Source organism: Podarcis bocagei (genome assembly GCF_964188305.1).
Source record: "Podarcis bocagei genome assembly, chromosome: 16".
In the NCBI taxonomy this organism is placed as follows: Eukaryota; Metazoa; Chordata; class Lepidosauria; order Squamata; family Lacertidae; genus Podarcis; species Podarcis bocagei.
The window spans coordinates 3,722,230-3,749,708 of record NC_138142.1 but is presented as its reverse complement, the minus strand read 5'-3'; the positions used below and the strand labels follow the sequence as shown (position 1 = coordinate 3,749,708).

The 27,479-nt window shown below is 45.9% G+C and overlaps 1 protein-coding gene across 5 annotated transcripts; it reads right to left on the bottom strand.

Moving 5' to 3' along the window:
* Nucleotides 1-1,821: 1,821 nt before the first annotated feature.
* CCDC92 (coiled-coil domain containing 92) lies at nt 1,822-25,217 on the bottom strand. 5 transcript variants are annotated; one of them, XM_081174490.1, is made up of 4 exons: nt 25,091-25,217; nt 6,865-7,014; nt 6,253-6,294; nt 1,822-3,159 (listed from the first exon to the last, which is right to left on the bottom strand). In XM_081174490.1, the coding sequence occupies exons 2-4, from the start codon at nt 6,992-6,994 to the stop codon at nt 2,384-2,386; spliced, it is 948 nt and encodes a 315-aa protein (XP_081030616.1). In that variant the 5' UTR covers nt 6,995-7,014; nt 25,091-25,217; the 3' UTR covers nt 1,822-2,383. The 5 variants fall into 5 exon arrangements, with proteins under 5 accessions (XP_081030616.1, XP_081030613.1, XP_081030612.1 ...); XM_081174487.1 differs by having other exon boundaries at nt 6,865-7,011; nt 25,091-25,181; XM_081174486.1 differs by lacking the exon at nt 25,091-25,217 and adding an exon at nt 21,781-22,019.
* Between the last annotated feature and the right edge of the window lie 2,262 nt (nt 25,218-27,479).

Genomic DNA, 27,479 nt, shown 5'->3' with positions numbered 1-27,479 from the left:
GCTGTTTAGGTCCCCCAGTCAAACCACACAAGAACAACTATTTAATTAGTTTGCATCATTGTAAGAAAGGTTAAGCCCAATTTTTAATTTCACAGTGTACTTTTCTCAGCATCTTAGAATGGATGCTTGTCATCAGCATTGGACACATGAATAACTGGGAGATATAGGTAAGTAAGGGATCCAAACCAGTGGTATCTTGTTGAAAGTATATGCTTCCTTTAACATTCTCCAGGAAGAGCTTTAATGTTTACTAAAAAGAAAAATCCCAACATGAAAAGGAATATCAAAAGCAAACATATGGGTCAAATTCTTCCAGAAAAGCAACACAAATAAAGGGGGCTGGCAGCTATTACAGGGCACTTTGATAAAGGGTTGATAGTTAGGAACATAGACTAAGGGGCGGCTGCAGTTGCAGAGTTCTAAGATGCATGCGCAGCTTTCTCCAGAAATGAAGCCCTCTAGATGCATGGGCACAGTGGAAATCTATTGGGTGAGAGTAGACAGTGGCGCATGTAGGAGTTCCCATTGCAAATACAGTGGTACCTCGGGTTACATATGCTTCAGGTTACAGACTCCGCTAACCCAGAAATATTACCTTGGGTTAAGAACTTCGCTTCAGGATGGGAACAGAAATCGTGCCACGGCGGCGTGGCAGCAGCGGGAAGCCCCATTAACTAAAGTGGTACTTCAGGTTAAGAACAGTTTCAGGTCAAGAACGGACCTCTGGAACGAATTAAGTACGTAACCAGAGGTACCACTGTACTTCTTTTCAGATTTTTTTAGGGGTGTGTGCAAAATATCAATCTGAAACAGAGTTTAAGAAATAGATTTTGGAAGGAGAGGAGGAATTTCAAAAATTTCCGTGTTTTTGAAACTAGCTCCATTTAGCAGTATTGCTATGCTGTCCTAAGATGAAGTAATAAGCACTTTTCAGTAGGTTAGCACAAGGCAGGGATGGGGAACTTGTGGCTCTTTAGATGGTGCTGGACTAGAACTCCCATCATCCTCCACCACTGGTTATGTTGGCTGAAGCCAAAGGGAAGCTGTTGTCCATAGCATCTGGAGGGTCACAGGTTCACCATTCGTATCGTAAGGGCTAGATTTTCAGTTAAAGGCACATTTTAAATGAGGAACATTTTGAAAATGTTATTTGCTGATACCAGCTGTAGCTTTCCATCTTTGCCATATAGTTTAAGAAGTTAGTTTTAGGCTTCTGGCTGAGTAGCCTTTAAAAAAACACCACCACCAGAAACTGGTGCTTCTGCTCTGTGCTTTGATTAAACTTTCCATGAGGTGACTTTTTACCATTAAGATTAAAATGTAAAACAAATTTCATAACCTCTCCCCACAAAATAGACGTGATTATTTTATAAACTTAAATAGGGGGTGGAAATTCAAAAATGATAGGCTTTCCTTTGTCAGCAAGGATACAGTCATCATAAGATTGAAAAATGAGTCTTGTTATGGCTGTAAAGCAGCAAGCTGCATTTCTGATTGGGCACAACCAAAACTGGAGGAATCTTCCACAGAAAAGGTAAGGACCTCTTCCTCCACATGTCAGCTACGCAAACTGCTCAAGTTGTACAAGTTTCCATCTGGCAGGCATACGGGCAGGAGGAAAAGCCTGGCCTGAAGGAGTACATTGCATCTCCAAAGTTTAAAAGATGCACAGCTTTACTCTCTCTATTAAGCAGAAACCGTAAAACCTACATTGTGTTTGTAGGTTTCCCCTTTCTTTCCCCTGCCCCAAAAGGAAACAGCCAGTTGTAATTGTGGAAAACTATTTCAAATATTGAACAAAGGACACAAAACAAGATCAGCCAGGGTTAATAAAATAGAGTTTGTTGGGATTTTAGTAGCTGTAGATAAAAACGTAACAGAAAATATGAACACTGTGATCCAGACCATGTGATGGAGGGAGGAGGGGTCACTCAGCTGTTCTTTTTCTTCTCACACTGGTGGTCAGCGCTGCCCCTCCCCAAAAAGAAGGATTTGTCATGACTGTGCGAAGTGATACATACATGGAAGGCTTGAACCATTAACAGCCAATACACAGTGCTGCAGGGCTATCATTAGGAGGCTATCAGACTCTGTCATTACTATTGATTAATAATGCAGACTGTTTTGCCTGGGCATTTGCCCACAAGTGCGCTTAGAATAAATGAAGGAGCATTGGAAGCAAGCAGTCAGGCAGACACCTGAGTTTGGCCACAGCGTTTCATTAAGTAGATAGTCATATTGGGGAATCCATTGGAGGAGGTTATTCTAGTGATGGAAAGAATTTGGCATGCATGTGGGATTTGAGGGGGGGGGAGTGACTGCAGATGCAATTAACCCTATTTGTGATCACAGTGCATAAGAGAGTCACCTCCAGACAGTATGCTTAAACAGTTCTATCTGTCCCTGAATGTTTTCGGACCACTTTGCTCCCATTCACCTGATCCACTGCTAGTGTCTCAACCTCTGGCTGCGCCTGGGGTGAAGCAACGTGGTGGATTCGGTGTGCCACACCAACGTGAGCCTTGTGCTGCTTCTCCCGGGCTGGGCTGTGGGGCTCAGCAGAGGTGCGTTCCGAAGGAATCGGTGGAATGACTAAAGGCCTCTCTTTGATAAGGTGGATCTCGGCAGTTTCCCTTGCCAGTAAGAAGGGAGTGGGATCAGGCATAGCATCAACCGGCTCCCGTAACAGCAGTTTGCGGCTATCCGATCCTAATCTGTAGGCCTCTTCAAATTCAGGATTGAGGGGGGTGGACAAGCTTTTCTTCATTCTGCGCCGCGGAGTCTCTGGGAGCTTATCTTTGGGAGGGGCAGGTTTGTAGCTGGACAACACTGGGCTCCCGGATGGAGAGCTGTCAGAAGTCCCACTTGAACTCATGAGCTTCTTCTTGGTTGCGTGCAGCTGTGAGGTGAGGTACGCAATCGTGCTGGCGCGCTGCTCCAGTTCACTCGACAGCATGTTCAGCTTATGGCTTTTCATTTTCAGTTCTTCTAAATACTTCTTTTCCCTCTCCTTGATGGTGTTCTCAAGCACCATTATCATTGCATTCTTTTGCTCCAGTTCCTTTAATAGCTCATTGTTTTCAGCCTCTTTCACTTTCAGCTGGGCCTCAAGTTCTTCACACTTCCTTTTGAGTTCTTCAGTTCTTGAAGTCCCACTTTCTGAAAGAGCAGGCAGGCAATGAGTTTTACACCATGTACAGACAAGCAAACTCACTAAGAAACATGTTTTCCTGCCATAAAGGTGGTTAAGGTAAGAAACTAGAGCAAAAGCAGCTGCACAACATTGGAACAATAAGGAAATGCTAAGCATTTCTTGGAAGGAAGTGGCTGAAGTGTTTGCTCTTCTCCCAAATTCTTCAAGGCATGAGAATCACTGAACTTTAGTAGCAGAATCTCAGAGAGCTCTTAGAATGCTGGCGTTTCTCAAACTGAGAAACATAAAACAGCAAGATATGCTTACAAAATCTGCATATCTGACAGAACAGGCCCATAAACACGCAAGACACAAACTTTCCAAGAGTCTGCATTATAATCCCATCAGACTGTCAGGAAGGGAACGGGGCAATCCAGCAGTTCCAATTACCAGAGTATACTTGAAGTAGGAGGGGGGATTGTGTAAAGAAAGAGATATGGGCTCAGAAAGAGTGTGTGTGCACATGGAGAGTGACTCCGTGCAGCCCAGGGATAAAGGCAAGGAGGCAGCAGCAGAAGACAGTATAGGAGCCAAATAGAAACATTCAGTGAGGCTTCAAGGCTGGGGAGAGGCATGGCAAATAAAGTATAGAGGACAGTATATTTTTTTTGAGGTTTGAGAAAATATAAAAAGGTTAAGACGAAAGGGCTCTAAAATTGTCAGTAGGACTAGGAAGGGTCTGTTTGCCTATCACTTCCACACATTTACAACTCTCAAACACAGATAAAAAACAGCAAGTAGTTCTTAAGCATGGATGCAACCTACAGTGTTAGAAACAGAGATATGAAAGCTAGGAGTGAAACGGCACCTTAAACCTAGTTATGGGCGCCACAATGGAATATCTAGGCAAACTTTTTTATAACAAGAATACAAAGCTAAAATGAATGAACTGCAGCTAAAAACTTGTGTTCATTTTTCACATGGTCTACTCATCTGAAGACTGCAAAAAACAAAGCCATGCTTCCCCTGCCCCAGGGCTGAGCAATAACTGTTTTTCAATATCGTGATATATCACAATATACATCCCCAGTGGCGGATTGTTTTTTGAGGAGTTAGTGATTTGACATGGTTGCCCCCTTCCTGCCACTGTTCCTTTCCCCTTCCTTGTCTTTGATATTCTTTCATGGCATGAGAACAGCCTATAATGTCCTAATCAGTTAGGAGAAAGAGAGGGTGATGAGTACCTTCTTTGATGTTGGACATTGTTTTGAGAAAGTGAGGCATTGGGAGTGGGTGGCTAATGAATAATCTGCACATAATTAGTAATGAATAATCTGCACTTAGCCAGTCAGGCAAGCCACACAGGCTAGCTAGCTAGCTATAAATCAATGGTTTGGGGCAGAGTTAGAGAGAAGCTCCAGCACTGACTGATCCGGCTGTGGGGTCGTGCAACCCGAGGCTACCTGGGGGAGTCACTTCACCGCTTCTTGAGGGCTTCCATGTGGCAGGTTTAAGTGCTTGCTTGGTATGTATATATTGCTTGCTGTTTAGAATGAAATCTTTAATCTTCTCACTTGTGTTTTGTGTTACTTCTAAATCTGATTTTAAAAGAACCACTTTGCATTTGGCAAGACTCCTGCTTACCGACAAACACCCTCCACACCATTCTCACAGTACCCAACCTCCCATTTCAGCAGAAGGTAACCAGTTAAATCTTCTCCCCTCCATTTTCCCTGACACATAAGTACCCTCTCAAATAAATAAATAAATAACCAACCAACCCACCAACCAACCTTCCTTTAAAATATGGAAGAAAGCTATGGGGCGGGGGATAAAAACACTTCCTTTTTTCCATTGAGGAAAGAAAGAAAGAAAGAAAGAAAGAAAGAAAGAAAGAAAGAAAGAAAGAAAGAAAGAAAGAAAGAAAGGCTTTCTGAGTTTTTTGTTTACATTCCCTGTTTACTTTGCCTGATTGCGAGCCATGGGGGGGGGTCCCTCCTGAATTGTTAGCTGGCTCTGCATAATTAGCTGAGTTCTTGAGAGATTTGGGGGTGAGAGCAGAAAGTTCTGCTGAAAGACTTGGTTTGTGTGCTTGCAAGGGGTTAAAACTGGCTGCAGCTGAGGGCTTCTATCCTTATTTCTCAGCAATAAGAAACATACTGGTGAAGGAGGGAAAGAGCAAACAAAGCCTGCAAAGTATCTGTCAAGTATCCGTCCAGCTGAGCTACCCCCTGGGAAGCTGTCAAGTCTCAACCTTTTGTTCACACCTTGTTGAAATACTTATCACAATGTTATTTCAATACCAGTATTCAATGGTATGGCAATTTATTGCACAGCCCACGCCCCTAATATTCTTAAGAGGGTCTCTTCTCCAGTCTTCACAGAGAAGCTAGAAGTGGGGAGGCCGAAAAAGGTCCTCCTTTCCTTCCACTCCGCAGTTTTAATCTGAAATCTTAGGCGCAGTACGGCTCCCAGAGCTCAGAAACTACTTGCGCTAATGAAATTCCCTGTCGCACCTGGAATAATGGGAGTTTCGAACACTGGCAACCTATGCTTATACAGTCCATTCCCCCCCCCCCAAAGCTACCTGGGAGATTTCTAATCTCAAGGTTGTGGGTTCGAGTCCATGTTGGGCAAAATATTCCTGCATTGCAGTTGGTTGGACTAGATGACCCTTGTGGTCATTTCCAACGCTATGACTCTGTGAGTCTATGAAAATCAAATCTGTGAAGAGGGAGGTGCAATTTGAACCAGCCTGTTTTGGGGAGATTATGGGAGCACTTCTGTCAACACTGACATTCAAGTAAATGCTGGGAAGTGAATTAGCACAACCAGAAGCTGAGGCAACATTGCTAGTTGTCACAAGAGTGAACACCACCAGCCACAGCATCCACTCCTTATCTTGATCAGCCTTGATGTTGGTTCTCCCTGATGGAAGGAGGGCTTCAGTGTAAGAAAGTTCCACAAACTCCTGGCCTACAGTGTTCATTTGAACTTCTTTGCAAAACAACTTCAATGCAACACTCCAAGAAGGTGCCTAGAAAGTGCTCAAGATTCTCTCCTTGTCATTGCCAGCACTTTCCACATCCTCTAAATAGAAGATGGTTGAGACCACTCACCTGTTGAGTCTGAGCTTTTGAGAGTCAATTCGTACGTCAGATCTGAAAAACATGCAGAGTTAGGAAAGCTGGAGAAAACTTGCCCGTGTGCAAAACTCATAAACAGAACATTTTCACAAAACATTCAAAGTCTTGTGGCTCCCAGAACTGGGTGATCAATTGCAGCAGGATCTTTATGTCAAACATTCCTGCCCCCGCCACAAAAGGTGGGCTACAAAACAAAAATTGAACGAACCATCCTACTCAAGAGCAGACCCATTGGAGTTAACGTACTTCAGTCTATTGACTTTGGTGTGTCTACTCTAATATGACTAGTTGTCTTACCAAAACTCTTTAGGTCACTCTAAATCAGCTGAGAGTCTTCCCTGGGAAGCCAGGTTTAGATGCATACCAAAGGCTAGCAGAGAGGTAGACACACAGAGCTCTTTGGGGAGACAGTCCCAAACCCCAGATGCAGCTGTCAAAAGGTACTGGCCTTTCCAGGATGAAGCAATGTGGGGACAGCATGAAGAGGGGACTGACATTGGAGAGAAGCAGAGGACAAGAGCAGAAACGCCCCGAGCAGAACAAAGGGAAGCTGCTTGGAAGCAAAGGTGGCTTGGGCCACATTACCTGTGCAGTGCTGCTGTAGTCGCCGAATCTCAGCATGCAGCCCCTTGAGGGTGTCTGCGTGTTGCCGCTGGAGGAAGAGCAGGTTCTTCTGGGCGCTGTGCAGCTGGTTCTCCAGGTTTGATGTCGCCATCCTGACATCCAGTGAACCTGCTGAGTGAAGGGCAGAAGAGAGGAAACACAGCACTTTGAGACCAAATCAGGGGCCTTTTTCCTTGCAGTTTCCAAGTCCAGGGCAAAGCAAGTGAGCTTTTGATCAATGCAGCTGTGCCAAAATGAGCCCATGTGCAGAGAAGGCCATTCCTTTTCTGCAGCATGGACACTTTCAACTAGGATGTGGATGTTTCCAGTTGTGGAAACCCCAGTGCATTCAGGGTAGCCATGCTCATGATGGGGGTGGGGGCAGAGGACACCACCAGGTGCTCATTTGTTTGCAGTTAGCATATTAAAAGGATTAGTGCCAGACAGACTTCAGGGCACTAATCCCTTTAGCAGACTGAAGTGGAGTTCTGAGAAAACCCAGGAGTATGAGCTGCCAGTCACCTCCCTGAGCTACATTTAGAGAGAGACTGTAATCCCTCATAGACGGGGAAGCCCGCCGATAAGCCACGATCTTAGAAACCAACAGCAAACAAACATTCACAGGGCCAGCAAAGGCCGCAGCTGAGCAGCACTGAACAGCTCAGAATGGCAAGGAAACCCACCACCACCAGGAAACCTTTTTGTGTCAACATCTACTTGTAGCAGGTATGCTGCCGCAGCTGATAAAACACTCATGCTTCCAGCTGCTTCTGGTCGAAGAGCAGGAATGGGGAGTTTGTGGCCCTCCAGGGATTGTTGGACTACAACTTCTGTAATTCCTGACCACTAGCCATGCTGTCTGGGTTTGGTGGGAGTTCAGTGTCTGAACAGCACTATGCTAGTGATCTCTAACAGGGCACAACAGAACACACGCCAAATCTGAGAGACCTAGAGTCAGTGGGACTGGATGAACGGAAAGGGCTACTGCATGGTCTGTCAGTGAACCAGGGACTTGAGGCTGATGGCCAGAGTTTACTGCAACCCACAGCTGCCGGAGAGAAGCAGCAAGACCTTGGGAGCAGCCTCTGCTGAGATGAAGCTTCACGCACAGACTGGGGGAAGGTGTGCGGCAGAGGAGCTGAACCATGTTTCAGAGGCCCGCTCCACTGTCGTGGATACCGCCTGGGACTTCAGGCAAAGGCCTAGGCTATCCTTTCCCAACCTGGTGTCTTCCAAATGTTCTGAACTACAACTCCTATCAGCCCCAGCCAGCACATGCTGTAGTTCTCGACACCTGGAGGGCCACAGCTTGGAGAAGTCTGGTCTAGCTTACCTCTTAGGCTAGAGAATGGTTGTGGAAATAAAGACTGTAAAACATTTCAGTAAAAATGCTAGAGACATTAGCTAGTAGCAACAGGTCATGATTGCTAATAGGTTACGGGTTTTTTTTAATTGACCAGCTATGGAGATTGACCAGTCTCTTTGTAACTTAAGGTGATGCTGTTTGCAATCAAGGGGGGGGGGGCACAAACCAGGATGCTTTCTGTCTAAGCAATGACTGGCATGGGGGCCCACCCTCAAACCGGGTAGGAGGACACTTCCCCTCCAGCCTACCACTCACTCACAAGAGGTGCTTAGTTGACATGCTTGTTTTATAAAAACAAAAGCTATGCAGCCTGGTTTGTAGACACAAACTCTCATTTCTTCCATGAGGAGGGCAAACGACACCAAAGACAATCCTGTCTCTGTCTTATCACAGCTCCTATTCACCCTGGAAAAGACCCTGATGTTGGGAAAGATGGAGGGCACAAGGAGAAGGGGACGACAGAGGACGAGATGGTTGGATAGTGTTCTCAAAGCTACCAGCATGAGTTTGACCAAACTGCGGGAGGCAGTGGAAGACAGGAGGGCCTGGCGTGCTCTGGTCCAGGGGGTCACGAAGAGTCGGGCATGACTAAACGACTAAACAACAACATTCACTCAAGAGGAAGCCTTACTGGGATCAGCAGCCCCGTCTAGACAGAAACCAATACTGCGATGTTATAAACACATGTGCCAGACTACTACCAGCCCTCAAACAGTGTGTCGCTTCTGCTCTACTTCTGCATGAAAAACTAAGAGCAAACATCCTACCCAGAAGAGACCCACTGAAATCAATGAACATGACTAATTGAGGTCCTTTGATTTCAATGGGTCCACTCTTAAGTAAGCCTATGGTCTGGAGCTTGGTTGGGTATTTTGGAGCCTCATCAGTGTCTAAAGTGTGCTGTGATACATGCATGTAGCTGCTTTCTCTGCTGAGGGTGGTCTACTCTTGACTGGCTGCATCACTCCAGGGTCACTGGCAGAGAAAGCTATTCTATCTGATTATTTTAACTGAAGATGCCAGGAATTGAACCCAGGACCTGTTACTGTCAATGTGATCAATCACTGAGGATCCTTCCCTTATGATAAGCTTTAGTGTAGGGGTGGCCAACTCCCAAGAGACTGTGATCTACTCACACAGTTAAAAACTGGCAGTGATCTACCCCCTTTTTGGGATTTGGGTCAAAGTTGTTGAGTTTTTCCAAGGAGGAGGTAAAATGTTGAGCTTTATTTAGGGAACCCACAGTTGTTCAGCTTCTTTGTGGGGAGCCGATGATCCACCAGTGATCTACAGCAGATGTCCAGTGATCTACCGGTAGATCACGATCTACCTGTTGGACATGCCTGCTTTAGTGGTTTTTCTTGAAGGAAGAACCTCACTTTTTAAAAGACTTCACATAGCCACTTGGACAACTCAAAGGTCTGAGTTAACTTTTGTAGTTCTGGTAGCATGTGTGTCCTTGACAGATTAAAGGCCAGGAGAGGGGGAGTTGGAGATCTCCCCCAAAAACAGAGCATCCTTGCAGAAATAGAAGAGCAAGTTTGTGCAGAAGCTTGTTCCACAAAACAATGGAGCTTTCACGCAATTTACAGCAGAAGGATCCTGGATCAGGATTAAGTTTTGTAAACAATTCTAAACCAAGAGAGGGTCTCCAGTAAAGATCTCTTCGCAAGGGAGAGACACAGCTCAAAAGTGTTCTGGTGGGACTCTTGATTTCTGCAACTGCCTTAGAATCACGAAAGCACGGCTGTGAATTGAACAACCTCAATTAACTAGTTGGGTTGAGGGTTACTGCTACCACAAAACTGTGACCAGGCAATTTTGCAAAGTATTGGTAAATAATGGGAACCCACGGACAGCCCTTGTTTTCCCATTTCTTTTATAGCTTCAGAGCTACTTTCTCTTAGTTTTGTGCGTAAGGCTCAACTCCCCAAACCTATCAAGCAGTCTCTGTCAAAGAACACATTAACTTGCCCAAGCTGTATGCATTCAGACTTCAAAAAAGCAAAATTATAAAGCAGCAATGGAGACATGGTGTAGCGTACAGCAGTGCCATCTCTGACTTGCTTTGAAGCGGCATATCCTTGGCTAAAACCCGGGGAGGGGGGGGGCCTTTATAAACAGCCCATTCCATTTTGTTCATGGCCTCAAGGCCCATCCTTCACTAACGCTGTCAATATTTCTTAGCTACATTATCTCTCTCCAATGAGCTAGCCTTGTCTGCACAGCTAAAAGCTTTACTGCATCTCAGATTCCTTAAGTGCTTGCTGAATTCCCACTGAGTTGGTGACATAGCGGGGAAATGGTGCTCCCTTCCTAGGCATGGTACGACTCACCCAGCCAATCATCTCGCAGCAAGCCCTTTGGACTCTGAAAGCAGGTGGGGGTGGGGCAGGGGAGAGGCTTACCAGCAAGCAATGCAAGTGGGAGATTTTGTTTTGTGCAACTCACACATTATTAATTTAAAACATGTTCCCACTGAAATACAAAAAACACAAAAACTAAATGGGGGCCCCATCCATTAGCTCTGTAGCATTTCCAGTATATGCCAGCATGCACAAAGCAGTTGATGCTCCTGGAAACATTCAACCAACAAGTCTTATTCTGGTTACTCTATGTAAACATTTGCATTTACTGTTTCTTTGCTGATGACACCTGATGGAGACAGGAGGTGGGAGCCTGAAGTTAAGATGGCAAAGAACTGGAATTGTTAAAGTTTGCAGCTCACTAGCAAATAATCACTCATGGAATCTGGAGGAGGAGGCAACTGCCACATGCTGCTGCAGACAAGACCTTCACAACAGCAGACACACAGTTCCAGGGATCTTCCAAGGACAAGACCAGACAGCAGCTTCCTGTACCCAGGACTGAGTGCTGCTGCAGCACACATGGGAGCATGGGAAGTCTGCTGTTGTCGTCCCCCCCAACAAACAAGGCGTGTTGATGCTCACTTATGGAGACACCAAAGGCCTGGCAACCGGTGGAGGGACTGGTGCAGGCGGAAGCATTCCACACAGCTGGGTGTGCCTCAGCGCCATTCAGCTGTCTTGGACTACAGCTTCCTGAGTTGGCTTGAGCTGACCAGAGGTTAAGCAGAAAAGAGCCTCTCTACTCCTGCCATGGAGGTCTGTGTGCCAGGGAGGGAGGGAGGGAGGGAGGGAGGGCCATTCCCAAGATTCCCGACCTTCACCGCTATGTGAAATATCTGCTCTACCAATGAAGCATTACCAGCCCAGGCAAAAGAGAGTCCAGTGCCAGAGTCCAAAAGCAGTGAAAGGGGACATTTCCAGCTTGGGGGTGTGTGTGTGTGACTCTGGGTTGCCCAGCAGTTGGTCTATGAAAGGAATATGTTTCCTCCCTTTGTAGAATACCAGAAGCTAAACCACAATTAACTGCTGAAAAGCATCACCAAACATTGCTAACCAGTTTTAGCTTAAAGAGACTGGCTTTATCCTGAAGTATTTTATCAAATGGTAGTGTGAAGCCACCTAAAAGTACAGGCAAATGTCACATCTACACACATGCACACAAATGCTCGGTCATGAAGTTCACTGGCCAGGCACTGCCTCTCAGTCCAACTCACTTTCAGAAGACTGCTGTGATGATAAAAGACGGCCAGGGTGGTGGGAGACTACATATGTTGCCTTAAGCTCTTTGGGCAAAAGACAGCATGCAAACAGAGCAAGTGAATGAATTAAATGAAACACGCCTCCACCCTGTGGCACTCGGAGCATTTGACATTCGAGTCTCCAGGCACCAGCCTTTGTTGGTGGTCCATGTGAGGGGCTGTAGCCAAAGTTCTCTGTCTGATAGTGCAAGGGTGCTTATGCTAGGAAGCGGGTAAGTTTTAATGTTGCACAACAGAGGAATCCAACACAGCAGCTGCACTAGCAGAAACTTGTTGCCAGCAATCTTCTGCCGGCACAAAACATTTTGTCAGAGGAACAAGTTACACCAGTAAGTGACTTTAACTTAACACTACATTGGATACAGCCTGAGGTGTCCGATGTCTGAATCAGTCGTAAATCTGAATGTACTGACATCTGAAGCTACCTTTGGCCAAATGAAACCTTTTGGGCAATCTATCCTACTAGCAGCAGCTCTCGTGGGCCTCACTGAGGGCTCTCTCTCTCAGCCCCGATACGCAAGACCCTTTTAGCTGGAGAGACAGAACCTTTGGCAGGCAAAGCATGCACTCTTATCACTGAGCTACGGCCCCATCGCACTCTGGGCGACTGCATTCTTGGAGCAGTGATCTGCAACAAAAACAAACCAAATTATTTCATTTTATCTGAGTTTTTGTTTTTTTTTAACCCAGCCGTTCCAGTGCTATATAGTCACACCTTGATATTGCTGGCTGAAAAGTCAGAACAACCTTGCTAATGGACCACCACAACCCTGACAGTATCTCCTGGCAAGCAAAGACCCCCACCCCCCTGCTAAAATGGATTATAAATTTATCAGCTGCTTAGGAAATAACAACTTGTGCAGGTCCACTGAGACCATCAGGATTATACAAAACGACCATCTACCCTGTCAGAGCTCTCTGATCTTTTTCCTGAAGCCGGGCAAGTGCTTCCCAGGTTTTAAGAAGGCAGCATGAGGGCTGGGGTGTGTGTGTCAAATTTTGGATTTTCTCCCTCCCCCCACAAAGCAGTGTGCAGCCCATGGGTTCCATGTCAAAGTACTCTTGTGGCATACTTGGTATGAAAGGTGGGACCACCTTGTTCTCAGAGGTGTAGGAAGGGGGTGCGGTGGAGGTGGACCGCCCCGGGTGTCATCACTGAGGGGGGTGCCATTTGGCATGACACCCACGACACTCAAGCCTACCCTGAGTTGTCGGGGGAAGGGGGGAGCTGCACCACTTTGCCGGCGGCCTCCCCCCTTCGTTTTGACAGCTCGAGGGAGGCTTGGGAGTTCTCTGTCTGAGGGCGGTGCTCTCTGGAGGGACATTTGGTGTGCTCCCGGGCTCCCCCTGGCGTCCCTCTCGGGGGCTGCACATCCTCTCCCGTCTGGCTGCCCCCCTGGTGCTTGTGAGGCATCCTGAGCCCTGGAGGAGGAAGGAGAAGAAGGGCGCTGGAGGCCGGCCAAGAGCGAAGCAGATGCCCCGCGGAGCCCGACTGACCCTCCCTTGCTCCATGCACACAGCCCCCCAACACTGAGCCCTTGAACCAGGGGGCATTGGCATTGGCTGCTCGGAGGAATCGAGAGGCCAGGAAGGTGGAGGAAAATCTTCCTCTGCTAAGTTAGGAACCGAAAGTTTGAGCGGCCTCTTGGCCACGCTCCCGGTGGGCTTGGGGGGGTGGAGGAGGGCTCTCCCAGGCGCAGGGGAGTCAAAAAGGGGCAGCCCCCCAGCAAGAAGGGGCTCTACCTGCTGGCTGCACTGGAGAGTCCTTCACGGCACACGAAAAAGGAGGTGGAGGACAGGCCCCCTGGTGTGTTGTCGGTCGCCTGGTGACCGGCAGGGAAGTGGCAGGTGGGCGGGGCTCCTTCCAGCTGCCCAAGAGCCATGACGCCCACCCACCACTCCCAACTCGTGGGGGGGTGACAAAAAAAAATCCGCACTGGGTACCACCTTGCTACGCCTCTGCTTGTTCTAGAGGGAGAAAGGAGGCCTTTGGAAAAGGCTTGTTCAGTAGCTTTCCAGAACTCACTGGAACCTCTTTTTTCTTTCTTTCTGCACATGGCAGCCATTTTGTGCTGGCACCCACGGCACTTTTATGAGTACCAACACTAAAAAAGGCCAAAAAAGGCAGTTGTCTAACCTAAGGCTGACTTTGAACTCTACACTGTACAAAGAACAAAGCTTTCATCTCTTTTTCTCTCTTCCTCTCCTCTTCCTCACACCATCTCTCTAAACTAGGGGAGGGAAACCTTTGGCCCATGGTCCAAGTACCACCCCTAGGCCTCTCTAGGGGTCCAGCTGCTAACATTCTCCTTTCCCTTCCTCCCCTTGGTTTTTTTTCCAAGTACCGCAAAAACGTTCCAGTTGTGTCATATTTTAGAACTCCTGAACTAAACAAACTACCGTATTTTTCGCCCTATAGGACGCACATTTTCCCCTCCAAAAATGAAGGGGAAATGTGTGTGCGTCCTATGGGGGCGAATGTAGGCTTTCGCTGAAGCCTGGAGAGCGAGAGGGGTCGGTGCACAAAGGCAGCTCTGAACCCTTGTCTCACACGGCTGGACCCCACCCTGCTAGCTCTCACCTGGGAGCTTTCCTTTCTTCTACCAGTTTCTTCCCCTGGGAGATCCTCCTCTCAGTCCACCAACCATCCACAACTGGGTGAAGGGCATGATTCCGACCAGTCAGCAAAACAAAGGCATATATCATAGGTAATGCCAAATAAAGTTGTTTTTAGTTTTTAAAATAAAATTAGTAGAGCATGAAAATCCAAGGCATCTAGTCACCAAAGCAACTAACAATTAGATCCTGGTACCCAGACACTTAAAAATGTGTCCTCTGCCAGCACTGTAATACCTGGTCTTCTTACTGGTTGAGTTCACAACCAAAAGGCACAGGTAGTTTCCAGAAAAATATGGAACCAGCCCTTTAAGAAGCTCAGTGAGCTCATGTTCTTTTCAGAAGAATATAAAAAGCCTCTAAATATTTTCTATTTTTAAAGGCATATGACATGTTTTATGAAGTGTACATTCCGCACCACCACCCCAATCTCCCAGACAGAATGCTGTAGTCTCCTTTCAGTCGACCTCTGAATGTCTCAGGTCTTAATATCACTGTGGAGTTATTTTTAGGTACTGTGGCAAGTCTCTGATGGAGCAGCAACGGAAGAACAATTAAGAGGAGAAAGTCTCAAAGGCTATCAAGAGGAACGCCCCAATGCACTCAGGAAATGAGCAGAGATAAGCAATAGGGACGCTTTTCTAATTTCCCCCAAGATGCTTTCTGGAAAACTGATACAATTTACTTTAAATCAGGGAGGGAAGATTGTCACAGGGCCAGGTGTGGCTGACCACGGGCCCTTTCCATGTTATTTGACTCCAACTCTGATCAGATTCAGCCTGCATGGCCAAAAGTCAGGGGTGCTAGAAGTTCAGCTAGAACTGGAGGGCGTTGGGTTGTTGAGCCAACAATGGTAGGTGCAGTTTAATATAGCTCATACCTGGGAGCCAACAGAAACACCTTCATGTGACCTAATGCAATGAAATTACTCCATCTGGGTGGAGCCCAAGGGCTGTTGCCGCTTTGTGCCTTGCATCTTATAATTGTTGGGGCTGTCCAAAGCTCCAGGCCATGTTGTTTCCTTCACAACAAAGGTGGGGGATCTGTGGCCTCCAGATGTTGATGGACTACAGATCCCAGCAACTGGCCATGCTGCCTGGACTGATGAGGAGCTGCAGCCCAACCACATCTGGAGGTCTCCCATCCCTGCGCAACAATAGATGCACAGAGGTGCAACAGCCAACAGAGTGCTAGCGGGAAGGAGGGAGGGTTGGTCTGCACATGAAGCAGAACGATGTAGAACAATCATGAGGGGACAGAGTGGATTGCATTCTATACTCTCCCGGAACATCTGCAAATGGAAAACTAGTACATCAGGGAGAAATGTTCTAATCCCTCCCCCTCTCTCCCTCCCTCCCCCTCTCTCCCTCTGTTGTGCTACATTTCTACTTGCCAAGGGGTGGGTGGTTTGTTTGTTTTAATCCTTAGGGAAATCCACTTCTGAAGGCTTCTCTACCTAAAGTCAATCTACCACCTCAGATTCCTATCACCACCACCTGCTGTCAGCTGCACACCAGGGCTCACATACTGGCAGCCAGACATCAAAAAAGTGTGCAGAGACAGGAGATGGGAGGGGAAGAGACTGAAGACACATGGCTGGCCACATCAGCATCCACAAGTCTCATACTCTTCTCCTACCACCCCATGCTCCCTCAGAATCATTTTATAGATTATGTGGAAGAACATCGTGAAATTTGCAGCTGTGCCACTTTGAAAGGCAAATGGGTCTTGTGTCTGATTTTTTAATCAATACCCCCCTCCCCACATAAATGCAAACCACTTCCTACAGGGGGCTTGTCCTGTGTTGTCAAACTGAGAGAACATGGAGTTACTGGGAGGAAGTAAAGGTTAAGGTTAACCCCATCAGGTCCAGTCGCGGACAACTCTGGGGTTGCGGCGCTCATTTTGCTTTACTGGACGAGGGAGCCGGCGTACAGCTGTCAGGTCACGTGGCCAGGACTAAGCCGCTTCTGGCGAACTAGAGCAGCGCACGGAAACGCCGTTTACCTTCCCGCTGGAGCGGTACCTATTTATCTATCGTACTTGCACTCTGACGTGCTTTCAAACTGCTAGGTTGGCAACGGGAGCTCACCCCGTCGTGGGGATTCGAACCGCCAAGCTTCTGATCGGCAAGCCCTAGGCTCTATGGTTTAACCCCCAGCACCACCCGCGAAGTTAATGTATATGCAGTAAATGCAGTAAATGTGGATGTGCTGGCTAGGGTTGTAGTCCAAAACATCTGGTGTCACCAGGGTAGCAAAGGCTGAACTAGAATCAGTCCACTGGGGAAAAGGCTTAGCATGGCCCACTCTTCAAGGCCGACTCTTCAACATGCTAGTTTTCACTAATTGCATGCAAATATATGTTTTTAACAACACATTAATAAAAATGAGACTACCTCACCTAAAGCAGCCTAAAGTAGCACAATCCAAAATTCTACCACCCCATTCTGCATAGTTTGTACTATTATCCCTCCCTACTCTCCCAATTTTCTGGGCAGAACAAAAAATGGCAAATTTACAGCAGTCTCTTCTGAGCAGCTGGAAACTGAAAAGTTAAAAGGTATACATCCATATGCACTCAAAATATGTTATCACCAAAACCACATCTGAAAGGTACCCAGCAGTCTATACTCATCTGCAAAAACACTTCTGAAAATTTAATCTTGGATGGCTGTAGTCTACTGGCTTCAGAGATGCGGCAAACTGCCCCACCCTCTGCTTACGCTTGCAAGCAGCCCTGAGTGGCTGAATTTTTTAAAGTGTCTATTTTTAGCCCACTTCAAACAGCCTCTCCAGTAGAAATTACTGTTAAGTGGGTGCTTTGCAGATTCTATGAGAGGGATGCTCTCACTGTGAGACATTTTCGGGGGGGGGGGGGGGGCTGTTTGAACCAGCTGTTCTGTTGCAAGGATTCTGTTTACACTCAGAAAAAATGTGTGTCTGTCATTTCTGAAGCTCTGACACTCCTAGTAGAGGGAGGTTAAATACATCTTTTCACTTAATATGCAGGGTTTTTGTTTTTTTTAAAAATGCAAATATCATCATGAACTTGGAAGGCAGTTAGTGGGATCACGCATGGGGGGATTTAACCTTTTCCTCCCCTGCTGCAATCCTGAGGAATAACCCTCTTGTAATGTTGGTATTTAGGTGTTGGTTTTTTTTGGGGGGGTGGAGGGGATCCTTTACTGGTGCTAATGAGGGATTCCTCACCCTCCAAAAACAAACATAGCAGCATCTGGTAGGATTATCCTCAGCACTCCAGCAGAAGAAGGAAAGGTGAGATCCCCCTCCCTGCCTAAAGTAACCCCGAGCTGATGGCAGCAACATGAAGCCCCCATGCATATTAAATACAAAGACACTTCTAGTATGGCTGTGGGACTTCTCCATCCTGCCTCCATATCAACTAACATCAAAACTTGGGGTGTTACTGGTGTCAGAGAGGTTGCTTCTGGCAGCCTTTAGTGCTGTTATCTTTTCCTAAAATACAGACATGGGTGGGTGGGAATGGTAGCAAATGGAGCCTGCAAATGCTTATACAGATACTGAGGCACAATCTGGGGACGGGGGGGGGGGGACGGGACAGCTGCACCTCCCAGTGGTGTGTGCTGACATTTAAAAAAAACACCACTTTCCTAAAAGTGGTTATTAGTGCTGAGGATATGGAAGAACTGAAGCAACACACTCTGTATACTATCAATGACTCTTGGATAATTTAGGGACGTCTTGGGCTGCAATCTCAAAGCCCTGAAATTAACATACTTCCACCCTTCCTGGGTGGGTAGTTATCGGAGGCTGGAGATGGGCAGCATTTTTCATGAAGCTGAGGTGAGAGGAGAGGGCCATAGTTGCCCATGGTAAGCAAGCCACACTCACTTTCCTGTCACCACAATTTGCAAATTCTAACAGCGCCCCAAGAGCTTAGAATCATTGGAAAGGCCCCAATGGTCATCTAGTCCAACCCCCTGCAAGGCAGGACTCTCAGCTAAAGCATCCCCGACATATGGCCATCCACCCTCTGCTGAAAAACCTCCAAGGAAGGAGAGTCCGCCATATCTCATGGGAGTCTGCTCCACTGCCGAACAGATCTCACTGTCAGAAAGTTTTTCCGAATGTTTAGTCGGAAACTCCTTTCTTGTAACTTGAAGCCATTGCCTTGAGTCCCACCCTCAAGAGCAGGAGAAAACAAGCTTGCTCCCTCTTACATGTAAGAGCCCTTAAGACATTTGAGGACAGCTCTCTCCTCTCAATCTCCTCTTCTCCAGGCTAAACATACCCAGCTCCTTCAAGCATTTTTTGTAAAGGCTTGGTTTCCAGATCCTTGATCATCTTGGTTGCCATTCTCTGCACACTTCCTAGCTTTTCAACATCCTTCTTAAATTGCAGTGTCCACAACTGGTCACAGTATTCCAGGTGTGGTCTGACTAAGGCAGAATACTTCTGTTGATGCAGCCTAGAAGAGCATTAGCTCATGTTAAGCTTGTGGTCCACCAAGGACCCCTAGATTTTTTTTACATGTACTGCTAGTAAGCCAGGTGTCCCCCAGCCTATCTTTGTGCATCTGGTTCTTCCTTCTTAAGTGCAGAACCTTACATTTGTCCCTATTGAAATTCATTTTGTTAGCTTGAGCCCATTTCTCCAATCTGTTAAGGTCATTTTGAATTCTCATTCTGTCTTGCAAGACCTGTTAGTTCAAGAGAATGAAAGAGCAGAGTGTGTACACCGTGGAAGCAGCGGCAGACATCTGAACATACCACTTTCAACTCTTAAAAGTTATTGTCTCCCTGCAGCATAAGGGCTTCTTCCACACTTTTGCAGAAACACACTCTGGTCATGCCATGAAAGCAGAACAGATCTTTGTGCACTACATTTTTAAAACCTCTTAATCTATACTTCATCAGATCAAGGATCCATCTAGCCCAACATACCTTTTTCACAAAGAAGCAAGTCACTGGCCCCGCACCTCTTCCCATCACGATGCAAGCGCTACACTTCCATCCATATCCCCAAAGCAGGCAAGCTCTCTGCTGCTAAGGCGGAATGGCAACCTGCCACTTGCTGACAGCATAGTGCGGACAAGGCCTTGGCAAATGCCAGATCCCACTACAGGCAACCCAACAACCCAGCAGAGAGAAACCCATGAAGCCACCAGGGCTACATTACTCTGCCTTAATCAATTTATTCTCCAACTGAGGTGGACAACTTTCTTCAGCATTAGAAATTCACCACTTCAACAGTCAGGACTAGAAACTTAGTCCTTATTTTAAAATCACAAAAGCTTGTGTTCATGGGAATCGAAGGCAAGCAGAGCACAGAAGAATGAGTGCGAACCATTTTTATCTGTGCAGATAAAAATATAATCACTACTAAGTTGTTTGTTTTACATTAATTTTGAAACAAAGACGTAAGAAGCAGGCAGGGATTGAGGTTTCTTTAAAGTTTCTTTAGCAGACCACCATCTGCACAGCTGAATCAACAAGTTCTGGTTGCACAGCTTTGAGGGCAAAGAGAGAAGGATACTTCTCATTTACAGACAGGGCAACCTGTCTTGCTTAGCCTCACCCAAGCAGCACCATTTTTTTACAGTGATGTAGCAGAAGCAGCCTGAGAAAGAATTCAGTTGGAAAAATATTCCAGCCAAGTTCTGAAAAGGTGAAGATGCTTGTGAGACACAGCAGGGCTCTTGCTGCAATATGATGGCTTTCAACTGTGGACTGCAGAAAAGGGGAGAGAGGGAATGCCTGCAAAAGGAACGAGTCTTCAAAGTTTAGCCTCAGATAATTCCAAAAATCTTTACCTCTTTTTAAAATTATTAAAAGCAGACACCACAATCATCTACACAGTAATTATGACAGACTCTTTTCCAGCCAATAGAGTCCAATGCCCTCATGAACATCAAACTTGGTGAACGAGCCATTTGTCCCTTGTCTTACAAAATGCACACACACACACTTTGTTAATCACTGACTGCAAGCAAACAAGTAATGTCCTCCACCATTAAAAACTGGCTATATAACAAATACTAATAAGTTAATTACTACAGTAGGCTGCACCAGCATTAACTTATAAATTAGTTTTTAAAGTTAAATGTCACTCTTAATGCAATTTCTTAACTTTCAGCAACTTTGAGTACTTCAATCATCTAAAATAAAAGGAATGACAGACTACAAGTGTCATCTGTACCAAACCCAGAAGAAAGTTTTCTTTCTTCTGCTATTCTAAAGCTTTATGCCATTTCCACAGTCTTCAGAGGTAAACAGATTCCAATTACCTGCCAGCTAACAAGAATGAAGTGGGGGGGGGGGCTGCCCATTGTTCCTGCCCATCTAATCACAAGGGATTGTGTCCCATTCATTATTTCTTAACAGTAGCAATTTTCTAGTTTACATAGGTAGAGCTCAACTGGACCTATTAAAAAGCAATGGCCTTGAAAAAAAAATCAATTACTAATCAAAATTTGTACTCAGACTTTACAAACTAGCAGTGATTTATATGTTATAGCAATTTTTGTATAAAATCTAAAACTGGATAGAAGATGCAAAAATTATTAGGAAGATGGCCAAATATTATTGCTAATGTCTAATATATTAATTTTACCTATTCTTTTACAAAGGCAACCCCTCCCTCAGACATGGCTGCCCCACCTTTTAAGTTGAAAACATATAGTAACAAAGATTGTGCTCAGACTTCAAATTCTACAAAATACAGGTGGGGTATGTGTGTGAGGCACATGCTGCAACTGATTTAATCAGTAAGTGAGATAATTTGGCTAAGGTGATTCAAAAAGTCAACTAAATTAAACTAATTTAGATGAGGAAGGAAAACCAAATATTTCTGTTAATCAAAAATAGACAAGTTCCCCTACAAACTAAGACTCTCACACAATCAATCTCAGAATAATCATGATTTATTTATAGTCAAAAGAAGAAACCATTAAGAAACGGGAGGGATTGTTGCAAGTCCAGTTTGAAAGCCAGCAACAGCAATACAGTATTAAGATGGTTAATTACTGCTACTTAAGAATGGAGAGAGAAATACCTTTTGCTCAAGCATTCCACATCCCCCAAAGCAGGAAAGTCTCCTGGATCTCTTATGAACCTGCAATGCGGACGGCAGTCTTACACCCCCCCCCCCGAGATGCCAAAGCGCCTCTCTACGTCCGTCTTAGGTTACATTTCCAAACGCACTGCCACAACTTAGCAACATACCTTAATAAATTTCACATTTCCCAGCCAGCGTCAGCTCCAGTGATTAGCAAAAACTAAAACCCACCCACCCTTATGTCCCACCTTGGGCTTAAGCCGAAGAAATATGCAGACCACGGCCGGCCAGCCCGGTAGCTGGGAGGAACTCCATTTCCGGGGAGAAGCGTGCCTTGCCTTGCCTTGTTAGCATTTCCACAAAGGACAGGACAGCCAGACGGGCTTGCGCCCAGATCCAAGCCCTCCTTCCCACACATGCCACAATGCTCCCATCTTTCCCCTCTGCTTGTCCACGCGATGCGACGGCGATGTGACTGCTGCAACGGGAGATGATGATGGCGATAAGGTCACCTCTCCCCCTCCCCTCCCGCAGCTCAGACACAGCGCTGCCCTTCAGAATCCTTCTTCTCTCTAAGCTGAAAGGGAAACCAGACCAAAGCCAACTCTCCCCTGAAATCCAACAGCTCCAGGGTAGAGTATTTGTATTTTACAGACAAAAGACAACACTGGGACCAGAGCTGGCAAAGGGGGTGGGGATAAGATTTCACATTAGACGTGGTTAGGAGGCTGTGTAAACTCCATACATTTAAAGCACCCACCCCCCAAAGAATCCTGGAAACTGTAGTTTACCCCTCACATAGCTACAATTCCCAGCACCCTTGATAAAGGACAGTTCCCATGGAACAAGATTCCTGCAGGGATAGAAGAAAAGTGAGTCCAATGTATGCTGAGTTAAATAAATGAGGCTAGCACTTTTGCCAGTGGGGTCACACATTCTGAGAAAGAGGGGCAGCAGAGCAGGCAACTCCCCTCTTCCCCACTTGCCACTGCTCCCAAGAGACTCCAGAAAGGAATCCAAATTCCCCCATGAAATGCTGAGCAGGGGAAGAAGCAGAGTCACTGCAGAGACCAAGTGGCAGGAGGGAAAACATCCACCTTTGTTGCCTAATCAAAGAGAGATGCACAAACTGGCCTTTCCCCTTGAAGAAAAATCCAAGATGGAAAGAGGCAGCCCATAAGGCTGAGGTGCCCAAGGCACTGAAAAGGCAGAATCAGTTCCCTGACTTGGGGAAGGCGAAGGCGGGAGAGAGAGACCTTGCGGCCTTTTTAACTGTACATGAACCCCACTGTCACTCCTTTTTTAAAAAAGGAGTGCCCTGATTTCTCTTTCTCTCTCTAATGGAAGGGACAGTGAGCGTTTTTTTCCAACTGTCTTCACCTCTTTGCTATATGGCAGGGATGGGAAACCAGTAGCCTTTGAGAGGCTGCTGGGTTGCCAATCCCCACCAACCCCCATCTGCACAGCCAATGGTCAGGGATTATGGGAGCTGTAGTCCAAGAACATCCAGAAGACCACAGGTTACCCACCCCCGCTATATAAGCCAGCTGTCCTATTCATTTACAAGGATAGGATGCTTTGAACCCCTCCCCTTTGAGATCACGCTCAGAGCTTATTATTCAGGGGAGACTGCCTTGTTCTCACCCACAATATAACTCTTTAACCGGTTTAGGGAAAACTTGCAACCATCCCCCTTCAAACACTTACATAGAGATGGAAAACACAAGGCATACCCTGATCCCACACTTGCGCAAAAGCTTCTGGGTATTTCTCCCACCCCCAAATAGACAGAAAGACCAAGGGCTTGCTTTTTTCTATAGCAGGGATGAATAACCTGTGCCACTCCAGATGTCGCTGGACTACAACTCCCATCATCCCTAGCCATTGGCCATGCTGGCTGGGGCCGCTGGAAGTTGGGAGTCTGGTAACATCTGGAATACCACAGATACCCTACCATAGCTCTATAGGGAAGAAATGCCCAGATCTTTCTCTTCTCTTCCCACCAGCTCCACAATCTTGATTTAAATCTAGAGTGGGGTAGAAAAGAATACGAGGGCAGGGATGAAGCAAAGTGAAGCAGGTTAAAGTATGGTGGCATCTCTATCTGTCCCATATGCGGGTTCCCTTTCCTCATCTGTCAGGATGGGGTGTTTTGATCCTCCTTAGAAAGACAACTCCAGCAGGCTTCTTTGGGGGGCTCTCTTGGCCCTCAGGGCACTTCATCCACACATCCATAAGCCAGAATGAGAACATTTCCCTCTTCCCTGTGAAGATCCTAGTGTGTCTTCAGTCCAATACATTTGGAGTGTGAGTTTGTGTATGTGTCTCTTGTTCCAATATCCCTCTTGGAGGAGGATCCACTTCTATAAAACCTATTCATTTGTTTGTTTGCTGGGGAAACCAATGCCCAAATGAAGTGTGTCCCATTTTAGCCCAAATATGGGCTGCCTCTACATTAATCTTCTTTGCAAGAACTCTTTCAGGTTGCTGGGGAAGCCCATTGCATGCACGTTCTCTCCTAAATTCTACAAAAGGGGACACTCCCAAGCAATCAATGCAGGGTTTACATGGGTATGTGAGCGTCTTTTTTATTTTCCCATTTCTTTTTGGAGGAGAATCTACTCTCCACTTGTACTAGCTAAAGAGATACAAGTGTTATGATTTCTATTTCGCCAGGTAGGATGGGATATTTAACTGAATGGGTACTTTCTCCCCCAAAATTCCTTTTTGCAGGAATACTCACACCAAACTTACACGGAGAGGAAATGGTCCTGCCTCTGGCCCTCTCTGGTACGAGCAAGAATGGCGAGGTGAGGTGGCTGGTTGAAACATGAATGTGTTCCTGGAGTCTTTCTCCCACCTGCATCTTTCCACTTGGAGGAATACCCCCTCCCCACTTGAACTGAGGGAGAACTGTCCTCTCCAACCCCACAGGGGGGAGGGGCAGTGGACTTCTCACCTGGGTCTGAGGATGCCCATTGTTTCCCAGGAAATGGGGAGGCTAGAACATGCAGTTGGATTCTTACTTCCTGCCCCTGTCCCACCTTACAGCCTTTCCATATGATGGAGGGAGAGGGGCAAATGAGCTCTGACCCACTGGGGAAGACCCTCCATGGGTGCTGCCAGCGGAAAGGGGGAGCTGCTCCCAGAGGTGCTTCTGAATTTCCCACAATGCCCTGGGACACAAGGTGGGGTCTGTGGGAACCCAAGAGGGTGCCCTGACCAAGCTGACCAAGTGATGGGCATAAAAGCAGATAAGCAAACGGGGCAGGGCAGGCGCCAGAGGGCACCTTCCTGCGTGTGCCCTGGCAGCCCCCCAAGGGTGCCACCTGCACCCACCTTGATCAATGGAGGGGAGGGAGGAGTCCTGGAGGAGAAGCTGCTCACCTGGCTGGGGACCTCCTTCTGCCCCCCACGTGACGCAAACGGGGGAGGGGGCGTCAAGACCCCCCACCAACTGAACGTGTGGAAGGAGGGGCGGGTTGAGTCAGTCCCCCAAGGCGGTGCATGCTGGGAAGAACGCGATGAGGGGTCGGGGGGGGGGCTTCTCATACTCACCCGCCGCCGCCGCCGCTGCTCCCCCCGCCCCACTCCGGTCCTGAGGGGGGGAGGGAGGCCGAGGGAGGGGCAAGCGCTGCCCCCTGACGGGGGGAGGGAGGGAAGAAGAGGGAGGGGGCCGGGGTGACGTCGAGGGCAGAGGAACTGCGCAGGCGCGGAGGCTCAGGTGCAGCCGCGGCGAAAACAGCAGCTGTGTTGCCGGGGCAACCAGGCCGGCGCTTCCACCGGCGTCGGTTGAGGCTCCCTCCCAAGCCCCGCCTCCCTCCCAAGCCCCGCCCACCGCCGGAGCAGCCGGAAGTCCGTCAGGTGCAGCTCTGGCCAGAAACCCGTCCCTTGCTTTTCTCTCTTTTGTAAAAGACTTGAAGATTTCCCCCTACAATCAAGTGATCTATCTATCTATCTATCTATCTAGAAATAAAATGAAATAAATCAGTAATAATAAGGGAAAAAAGAAAAAAGGTGGGCGAAACAGTACAAAACAAGAACCAGAAAACAAACCACGCTTCACACCCATTACCTCATAATTCTTGTGATATTATTATTATTATTACTACTACCACTACTACTACTTATTACAGCAGTTTCAACTAATTTTGTGCCATTGATTTTAATGGGATTTTCTTTGGATTTAAGTGGTGTTAAAATAATATCTTTGCCACCTTTCTGCATCGAAACAGAACGCGCCTGCAGCAAAGGTTTAAAATCAAACCAACCCAGGGAAGCCGCCTTATGCTGACTCACATCAGTTCTCCATCTTGCTCAGCATCACCTACACTGGCTGGCAGCAGATGTTGCTCCAGGTTTCAAACAGGAGAAATCCCCAGCCCTCCCTGAAGCTGGGACCTTCTGCACACAAAGCATGTGCTCTGCCAAGGAGCCATGGCCCAAATAAATAGAGTGGTCTAATCCCACCGCATGGAGAGGCTCTGTTTCCCCATTATGACTAATAGCCATATTTAATCTCTCGTTGGAAGCTGCCCAGAGTGGCTGGGGAAACCTAGACAGATGGGCGGGGTATAAGTAATAAATTATGATTATGATTATGATTATTTAGCCACCTATTTGTCAAGATTGCATTTCTATTGAAAAACTAGTAGTCATTTTGTTCAATTAATTCTTGCTGAAGTGGCACGTCCTTCAGTATCTGAAAAAGAAACGGATACTTAATTGCAACTGGGTTGTATCCAATGTTAACTCTATTCAGAGTAGACCCATTAAAAATAATGGGCATGGCTAACTTAGGTCTATTAACATCAGTGGGTCTACTCTGAGTGTAGCTTGTTTCTTTGAACAATTTATATACTGTTTAGCATCATGCTTTCTAAGTGACGTACACTAAAGTTACAAAAGAGACAAATAAAATCAGATAAATTTAATAAATGCCTACTGATATATATTTTTTTAAAAAAAAACTTTGTTGAGTTAAGGATTACCCATGGATTACAGAAATACTGTAAAATTAATGAATGTTAGAAAAATGTTGGAATGAAGTTATATGGCTTTAGTAGAAATGTTATAAGGAACTAAGTATAAATAGATTAATAGAGTATTAAAGGAAAAAATAAGGTTAGAATGTGTCAAGATAATTATAGGATAGAAAACAGAGGAAGATGGAAAGGAATTGCTGAAACAATTAACAGAAGTGGAATACAAAAAGGGAGGTGTGAGAAGGTCGTTGAAACAAGTGAATGAAAGATAAGATATTGAAATTGTTTGATGTGTTTTAAACGGTTTTTGTTTTGTTTTATTAGTTTAATGTGTTAGTGTAATGTAGTATCTTTGTATTGTATTGTATTGTCTTTTTTTGTTGTGTTTAAATTGTTGGAAAAGTAATAAATATTATTTTTTTTAAAAAAGGATTACCCATGGATTGTAATTTGTCAAAGTAGAATAATTATTTTTAATATATAAAAATATAATATAAAAACTTTATTTTTGAACAATTTCATATTTTTAAAAATATATTAACAAAAGTAAAGAACGCAAAGTAAAGTAATAATGAACCAATTACCAGAAGTGGAGATAATGGAAAGATATAAATGAGCAAAAGAGGCAGATACGTTGTGGTGGTTATCGTTTTTTATGCCACTTAATTGCTAAGGTAGCTTCTAAGCAGTTGATGAGTATAAAACCAATTATAAAAAGCACATATAATTAAAATGCACATTAAAACAATTTCATTAAAAAATTAAAATAAGCACCCATAATTAAATTGTAAAATATAGGCAGGAAAAGAAAACAGTCAATGTACAAAACAATACATTCAAGTTTCATAAATGACTCTCCCTCTAAAGAAATAAAGAACAAAGCCTCACCAGCTCTCTACTAAAAGCCTTTGCTGATTCAACAAAAATTAAAGATGTAAATCATTTCCACAAGAAATTGCTTG

What these genes read in the sequence shown, in the direction of transcription:
- CCDC92 (XM_081174490.1), bottom strand. Translation starts at nt 6,994, where the DNA reads ATGGCGACATCAAACCTGGAGAACCAGCTGCACAGCGCCCAGAAGAAC. An exon ending in ACTACAGCAGCACTGCACAG is followed by an intron (nt 6,295 to 6,864) that starts GTAATGTGGCCC and finishes CATGTTTTTCAG; the next exon opens with ATCTGACGTACGAATTGACT. An exon ending in CAAAAGCTCAGACTCAACAG is followed by an intron (nt 3,160 to 6,252) that starts GTGAGTGGTCTC and finishes CTGCTCTTTCAG; the next exon opens with AAAGTGGGACTTCAAGAACT.